Source organism: Protomyctophum parallelum, assembly GCF_964188405.1.
Source record: "Protomyctophum parallelum genome assembly, chromosome: 17".
Taxonomy (NCBI): domain Eukaryota; kingdom Metazoa; phylum Chordata; class Actinopteri; order Myctophiformes; family Myctophidae; genus Protomyctophum; species Protomyctophum parallelum.
The window spans coordinates 16,144,190-16,153,275 of NC_139719.1; the positions used below are offsets into that span (position 1 = coordinate 16,144,190).

The 9,086-nt window shown below is 44.6% G+C and overlaps 1 protein-coding gene across 1 annotated transcript in view; it reads right to left on the reverse strand.

Annotated features, from left to right (window-relative positions):
* Positions 1-9,086, reverse strand: part of cUnh10orf90 (chromosome Un C10orf90 homolog) — a gene marked incomplete at its 5' end in the record, with an annotated part of 43,674 nt that overhangs the window by 2,455 nt on the left and 32,133 nt on the right. Inside the window, one exon of the mRNA XM_083787478.1 lies at positions 5,467-5,566. Coding sequence (XP_083643604.1) covers positions 5,467-5,566 — 100 coding nt within the window. The remainder of the gene's footprint in view (positions 1-5,466; positions 5,567-9,086) is intronic.

The window sequence follows — 9,086 nt, forward strand, 5'->3', positions numbered from 1 at the left end:
TCTCCCAGCAAGCAACGTTGAACCCGTACACACCCTTAAGACAATGACACTGTTCACACACACACACACACACACACACACACACACACACACACACACACACACACACACACACACACACACACACACACACACACACACACACACACACACACACACACACACACACACACACACACACACACAGTCTCTCTGCACAAAAAGACAGAGAGAGAGAGAGAGAGAGAGAGACAGCTACTGTGTGTGTGTGTGTGTGTGTGTGTGTGTGTGTGTGTGTGTGTGTGTGTGTGTGTGTGTGTATAGAGAGAGAGATGAATTGAATTGAATTGAATTGATCTTGAATTGAGAGAGAGAGAGAGAGAGAGAGAGAGAGAGAGAGAGAGAGAGAGAGAGAGAGAGAGAGAGTGTCTATCAAAAAGCAGATTCCATTCTTTAGGACGACATAATTAAGGCAACACACCATTGTACACAAAGAGCACATACACACACACACACTGAACAACACACCATTGTACACAAAGAGCACATACACACACATCAGAACAAACCCATGCCTGTGTTTTACCTACTGAGATATCCTTAGCACACATCTGTCCCTGGAAGAGATGTGAGGAGGGACATGTATGTTAGCAGTGACCTCTTGTGGATGGTGTGAGTCATTACTCCTGTTCATGAACATTTCATGCATTCAGTAGCAATTTCTTACTGGGGAAATTAAAAGCAGGCATTTTCAGTACTTTAACTCAAGTGCATTGACCGAGCAACTTTCAACTTTGAGCAATAGTTGACCAGGATTATCTATACTTTGACTCAAGTATTGGAATTGATTGAGTACTTTGACCATCCACGGCATGCATCAGTGTTGATATTGCCGACTAAACCGATGACGAAACATGTTCGTCGACTCGACTACCATTTTTCACTGACGAAAACTGAATAAAAACTAAACAAAAAGCTAAAACCAAGACTAAATATATTGACAATTTCGTCAATTCCGAATTGCCCTGAACTGATGAACAGAGCGGGTCAGCCCAACAGGAGATATTCAATTATATACACATATCTTGTCCAATCTGTACAGTATGGTGGAGCACGGCAAACCAATATAACTTATACAACTGGGACGATTATATTTGGTCTCCCTGCTCTTCTATTGAGACAGATCCTGTCATATCCTGTGTCTAGGTTGGCCTTGCTTTGACATTGTGGTTTGACACAAATATTGAAATGCAATTTCGCCCCAGACCAGGCAGGCTCTATAGAGTCCTGATGTCACTCGCTCATCCCCTGGTTCTGCCTGGTTCACGGAAGTAATTTCTCTATGGGGGTCATCGTAAAATCGTTTCATATAAGCATTGTGGTCCAAAAATAAACAGGCTGTCTCTGCGTTAATGCCAGGGAGGTGTCCCTGTATTGTTTGCGACAGTCAGTCACTCATATATGATACAGTCTGTTTCTAGTGAAAATGTAACTAATTCAGTAGCAGTAACATTAGCGTTTTATCTCAGTCAGTTGATTCTTCATATCCATATGAGTGAAACGGCCGGGATGACACAGTTTCAAACACAGTTCTTATATGAGGCGATCTAAAATGCTCCTATGGGGTTTACAATGCAAATAAAAAGTACATGAACGTGTGGATTTGCGCCCTCTACCGAAATTGACGTCAGACTTCGGTGCTCTATAGAGAGTATGCACATACACTTTTCCCAACATATATAGACTATGTGGCAAAACATATTATTATTCATTTTTGAATAAATACATATTACCCACATAAAAACCCCAGTAAAGTGTTGTCTCCCAAACATCATTAAAATAAGATCTGGTTGCAAAAGGGGTGAAGTGGACCTTTAACACAACTGTCTTTGGCAAGATATGCATGGTTGCAGTGACCTCTTGTGGCGGATGACAGTAATTGCTCATGTTCATGAACATTTTCTCAGTGGGCCTATACTTCCCTATTGTAAAAACTCTAAACAAACTTAAAACATGCTTTAAAATATCAAACCTGACAGACTGTCACCCGACATGGCATACAGGTGTACGTGTACGCTCAGGATGTAGAGAATCAGAAGGTTGTGTGCACACTGCACACCAGTGTTGTTTTTGGCAGCAAATTTTGATTTGAGTTTTAGTCATATAGTCTCTTCAATAGTTTTCATTTAGTTTCAGTCACATTTTAGTCACCTGGAATGTTTTAGTCTAGTTTTAGTCGACTAAATATCATAAGAGTTTAGCCGACTAAATCTACAGTCCACTGAAATGTATTTGTGTTTTGGCAGGCCTTGATGCTGTTGTAATGACTGTTTTTACACTTGCTGAAAAAGCCGATCTACAAGCTCACAACGCGTTGCAGCGCGACGCGTTGTGAGCTTGTTCATCTGCTATTTTCAGCATGCAAGTGTAAATTTATTTGTTGACGAAATTGTCAGTACATTTTGTCTTATAGTTTTAGTCATCATAGCTTATTTTCCAATGCAGCTACGGCCGGTGGCCGAAGGTCGGGCACAGGTCTAGTTAAAAGGAAAAAAAGCAGATATACAAGCTCACAGCATGTCACTTCATGCCGTGCTGCAAGCTTGTACATCTGCTATTTTTGATTTTTTTTAAAACATCTTTAAAGTGTGAGAACTACTGATTTACAGAGCGGTTACAGAGCTTTCAGAAACTGAGAGATACATATTATCTAGAAAAGGAAGATTTCTTTAGATATCTCCAACTACGTCACTATTTCAATCAAGAAATTCAGAACCGTGAACCACAAATGAATCAAAGTAAACGTATTAATTTAATTGCTCAGGCTCATACGAAAGGAACAAAGAGAATAGTATCAAAATTATATAAAAGTATTTCAGACTCCAGAAAACATACAACCGATTACATCAAAGAGAAATGGGAGAAAGAACTGAATGCCCAAATCACAAGTGAACAATGGTTAAATATTTGCAGAACACAACACACAACTTCAAGTTCCAACACCTGGCGTGAATTCTGCTGGAAAAATATTAGATTCTTGTTTGATGCTATATTTGGGCGACAGATATCTGATGAAAATCTTTCTGGCTGCAGGGAAGAAAGCCATTACTCGGAAATGGCTACAGGTAGATCCTCCTTCCATAGATGAATGGTTCCAGATAGTCTCAGAAATATTCGACATGGAGAGAATGACTGCTAATTTGAGATTGAAGAGAGGGTCTTTTGAAAACAAATGGGAAAAATGGTTTGATTATACTACTGAACAACAGGTGAGCTAGGAACCAGAATGTTTGGCTTTTTTTTTTTGCTTTTTTTTGCTCTTTTTCTCCGAATGTAAACAAAAGATATGATCCTTGAATCCTTGACACAAATACTCATGTTTATGATACATAGATGCTTATATTTCTAGGGGGTGACCCCATAGATGGGATGTTATTTATTTTCTTTATATACGGTACTTTACTGTCCAATATTATTGTGTGTGGGTGTGTGTATGACTGTGAGAGTGTGTGGGGGTGTATGCGTGTGAGTGTGAGTGTGAGTGTGAGTGTGAGTGTGAGTGTGAGTGTGTGTGTGTGTGTGTGTGTGTGTGTGTGTGTGTGTGTGTGTGTGTACGCGTACGCTCACATATTGTTTGCATTTTATTATTATCCTGTCTGTGTGTGATCTCCTACAATTATAGCATTTATCTACTGTTTTTACTTTTTATTTACTGAGTTGGCAACACATACTGTAATGTTCAATTGTTTGTCTTTTTGCTTTCTGTATATCCTTGTCTATTTCTGTTCATGAAAAATGAATAAAATGTAAGTTGAAAAAATAAAATAAGTAGCTGCATTCTAATGGTTATGGGTGAGTCATGGTGACATGACCCAGTCAAGTCAGAGGTTCGCCCTCCCTTAGATTTTTGTTTGTTTTTTATTTTTCACTTCAGTTAACTAAAACCTTTTTCCAAAGTTTTAGTTTTGTAGTTCTACACTGTACCTGTACCTGTACCTGGCTCAGAAAAAAAGAATGAAATGAAAATAAGGGCAGTGTGCATGTGTGCTTTTCTAACAGAGGCACCCCACTGGGACACTGTCAGCCTCAAACAGTCCAGTCCACTGCTTCTTCTAGGGAAGAAGAAGACACACTCAGTAGAATGGACTAGAGAGTCCACTGTGTGTTCTGTACACACTTCAGTGAGCTCAGCACACAGACAGTACAGCAGCTCTGAAACCATCTATCTACCAGTGTGGGAAGTGGGAACCAGAGAGCCATAGGGCTGTATTTTGCGTGTCTTAAGTAACTAACTTGAGTAAACTAAAGACCTGGAGGCGTGATCAATGCCATTTAGCTATTCTGAGTGGCCAAAGAGAATTGAAGATAGCAGAAGATAGCAGATCTACAAGCTCACAAATGCATCACTCTATTTCGAAAATAGAGTGGTGCAACTCCGTGTGGGGGTCCCCGGGGGGTCCCCGGAAGTTCCAGGCCCACAGGAACGTGCCCAGGGTGCCGGCGAGCCGCCCCACATCCGAAACGGTCCAGAGTTACCGTGTGGGGGTCGCCCAGGAGGGCGGCCCGTTTCCGGTGAGCCGCCCGCGTCCAAAATGGTTGAGAAATGACAGAGTTACCGTGTGGGGGTCCCTAGGGGGGTCCCTCTACTGTACTGTACTGTACTGTACTGTACTGTACTGTACTGTACTGTACTGTACTGTACTGTACTGTACTGTACTGTACTGTACTGTACTGTACTGTCACACCCGAAATCTTCATATATACAGTTAATAAGTGTGTGTATGTTAGGCTGCGTAACAGTGACACCAACTAAACGCTATTTTCGTGCTCGGACACAGCCAGCCAGCCAGGGACACAGTCACCCAGCCAAGGGACACAGTCAGCCAGCCAAGGGACACAGTCAGCCAGCCAAGGGACACAGTCAGCCAGCCAGGGACACAGTCACCCAGCCAAGGGACACAGTCAGCCAGCCAAGGGACACAGTCAGCCAGCCAGGGACACAGTCACCCAGCCAAGGGACACAGTCAGCCAGCCAAGGGACACAGTCAGCCAGCCAGGGACACAGTCACCCAGCCAAGGGACACAGTCAGCCAGCCAAGGGACACAGTCAGCCAGCCAAGGGACACAGTCAGCCAGCCAAGGGACACAGTCACCCAGCCAAGGGACACAGTCAGCCAGCCAAGGGACACAGTCAGCCAGCCAAGGGACACAGTCAGCCAGCCAGGGACACAGTCAGCCAGCCAGGGACACAGTCACCCAGCCAAGGGACACAGTCAGCCAGCCAAGGGACACAGCCACCCAGCCAAGGGACACAGTCAGCCAGCCAAGGGACACAGTCAGCCAGCCAAGGGACACAGTCAGCCAGCCAAGGGACACAGCCAGACAGCTATGCTGTCTATAGCTGTCAAAAATCAGAGTACCTCTTCCACCACGGCTGTTTACACTACAATATTACACATTGAATATGTATCATTGACATTACATTACCTTCTTGAAAAGCTCCACTCGCTGTCTGTTGGTCAAATAGAGCTCTCTCTTCTTCTCCGCCTCCCTCTTCCTCTTCACCTCTGGCAGACTGTTATGGAACCTGTCAGTCATATAGACATGTCGATGATTACAGTTAAACCGCAGCGAGTGGCGTGGGCATTTCTGACAGCATAATACAGTAGCAGTGCTTTTCAAACATCGTCATGTCAAAGGACCTCCACATTGATATGTATTTGGCTACAGCCTACATACAGTACAACAACATATAAAATAGGGCAGTCAGTGGTTCTCAATCGTTTCAGGCCATTACCCCCGCAAAATAATCATATTTTGGGGGGTCCCTGGCATATCAAAATAATCATATTTTGGGGGGTCCCTGGCATATCAAAATAATCATATTATGGGGGGTCCCTGGCATATCAAAATAATCATATTATGGGGGGTCCCTGGCATATCAAAATAATTATATTATGGGGGGTCCCTGGCATATCAAAATAATTATATTTGGGGGGGGTCCCTGGCATATCAAAATAATCATATTATGGGGGGTCCCTGGCATATCAAAATAATTATATTTTGGGGGGGTCCCTGGCATATCAAAATAATTATATTTTGGGGGGGTCCCTGGCATATCAAAATAATTATATTTGGGGGGGGTCCCTGGCATATCAAAATAATTATATTTTGGGGGGTCCCTGGCATATTAAAATAATCATATTTTGGGGGTCACCACAACCTGACAAGCACTTTGTAGGAGTTGAGGGCGTTATTACATTTTCTTTGACTAAGCTCCACTGATTAATATATATTGTGAAAATAGCTGATCTACACGCTCACAGTGTTTGCCTCTTTCTTACAGCATATTATTTGACAATTAGGCCAATGTCTGACCAGTATTTATAGTATAGTTTGTTGATTTATTTGTACAATTTAATAGAAAAAGGAACCACCGCTCATCCGCTGAAAAAAACTTAAGAGAGGTGCTGGAGCCACAAAGGGAATATGAGGAAAAAATAAAGGGAAGCTCCGCACACTCAGATCTGCGCACAATCAGTTTATTTTTGGCAAGCTTTCGGTCTACTGACCTTCTTCAGGCATCCGATGTACAATTTAATAAATTTATTTTGAGGTCTTAAAAGTATTTAAATTGTTTACTCGACTGTCACCTGGGGACCTCCCAAAAAAGTAATGCGAGAACCCCACTGGAGGTCCCGACCCACAGGTTGAGGACCACTGAAACAGGGCATAGACAACAACCACAAGTAATCAGCAATGATATATTACTCTATACTGTATGGGCCTACAGCAGAGGTCTCTATACTGTATGGGCCTACAGCAGAGGTCTCTATACTGTATGGGCCTACAGCAGAGGTCTCTATACTGTATGGGCCTACAGCAGAGGTCTCTATACTGTATGGGCCTACAGCAGAGGTCTCTATACTGTATGGGCCTACAGCAGAGGTCTCTATACTGTATGGGCCTACAGCAGAGGTCTCTATACTGTATGGGCCTACAGCAGAGGTCTCTATACTGTATGGGCCTACAGCAGAGGTCTCTATACTGTATGGGCCTACAGCAGAGGTCTCTATACTGTATGGGCCTACAGCAGAGGTCTCTATACTGTATGGGCCTACAGCAGAGGTCTCTATACTGTATGGGCCTACAGCAGAGGTCTCTATACTGTATGGGCCTACAGCAGAGGTCTCTATACTGTATGGGCCTACAGCAGAGGTCTCTATACTGTATGGGCCTACAGCAGAGGTCTCTATACTGTATGGGCCTACAGCAGAGGTCTCTATACTGTATGGGCCTACAGCAGAGGTCTCTATACTGTATGGGCCTACAGCAGAGGTCTCTATACTGTATGGGCCTACAGCAGAGGTCTCTATACTGTATGGGCCTACAGCAGAGGTCTCTATACTGTATGGGCCTACAGCAGAGGTCTCTATACTGTATGGGCCTACAGCAGAGGTCTCTATACTGTATGGGCCTACAGCAGAGGTCTCTATACTGTATGGGCCTACAGCAGAGGTCTCTATACTGTATGGGCCTACAGCAGAGGTCTCTATACTGTATGGGCCTACAGCAGAGGTCTCTATACTGTATGGGCCTACAGCAGAGGTCTCTATACTGTATGGGCCTACAGCAGAGGTCTCTATACTGTATGGGCCTACAGCAGAGGTCTCTATACTGTATGGGCCTACAGCAGAGGTCTCTATACTGTATGGGCCTACAGCAGAGGTCTCTATACTGTATGGGCCTACAGCAGAGGTCTCTATACTGTATGGGCCTACAGCAGAGGTCTCTATACTGTATGGGCCTACAGCAGAGGTCTCTATACTGTATGGGCCTACAGCAGAGGTCTCTATACTGTATGGGCCTACAGCAGAGGTCTCTATACTGTATGGGCCTACAGCAGAGGTCTCTATACTGTATGGGCCTACAGCAGAGGTCTCTATACTGTATGGGCCTACAGCAGAGGTCTCTATACTGTATGGGCCTACAGCAGAGGTCTCTATACTGTATGGGCCTACAGCAGAGGTCTCTATACTGTATGGGCCTACAGCAGAGGTCTCTATACTGTATGGGCCTACAGCAGAGGTCTCTATACTGTATGGGCCTACAGCAGAGGTCTCTATACTGTATGGGCCTACAGCAGAGGTCTCTATACTGTATGGGCCTACAGCAGAGGTCTCTATACTGTATGGGCCTACAGCAGAGGTCTCTATACTGTATGGGCCTACAGCAGAGGTCTCTATACTGTATGGGCCTACAGCAGAGGTCTCTATACTGTATTCGCCTACAGCAGAGGTCTCTATACTGTATGGGCCTACAGCAGAGGTCTCTATACTGTATGGGCCTACAGCAGAGGTCTCTATACTGTATGGGCCTACAGCAGAGGTCTCTATACTGTATGGGCCTACAGCAGAGGTCTCTATACTGTATGGGCCTACAGCAGAGGTCTCTATACTGTATGGGCCTACAGCAGAGGTCTCTATACTGTATGGGCCTACAGCAGAGGTCTCTATACTGTATGGGCCTACAGCAGAGGTCTCTATACTGTATGGGCCTACAGCAGAGGTCTCTATACTGTATGGGCCTACAGCAGAGGTCTCTATACTGTATGGGCCTACAGCAGAGGTCTCTATACTGTATGGGCCTACAGCAGAGGTCTCTATACTGTATGGGCCTACAGCAGAGGTCTCTATACTGTATGGGCCTACAGCAGAGGTCTCTATACTGTATGGGCCTACAGCAGAGGTCTCTATACTGTATGGGCCTACAGCAGAGGTCTCTATACTGTATGGGCCTACAGCAGAGGTCTCTATACTGTATGGGCCTACAGCAGAGGTCTCTATACTGTATGGGCCTACAGCAGAGGTCTCTATACTGTATGGGCCTACAGCAGAGGTCTCTATACTGTATGGGCCTACAGCAGAGGTCTCTATACTGTATGGGCCTACAGCAGAGGTCTCTATACTGTATGGGCCTACAGCAGAGGTCTCTATACTGTATGGGCCTACAGCAGAGGTCTCTATACTGTATGGGCCTACAGCAGAGGTCTCTATACTGTATGGGCCTACAGCAGAGGTCTCTATACTGTATGGGCCTACAGCAGA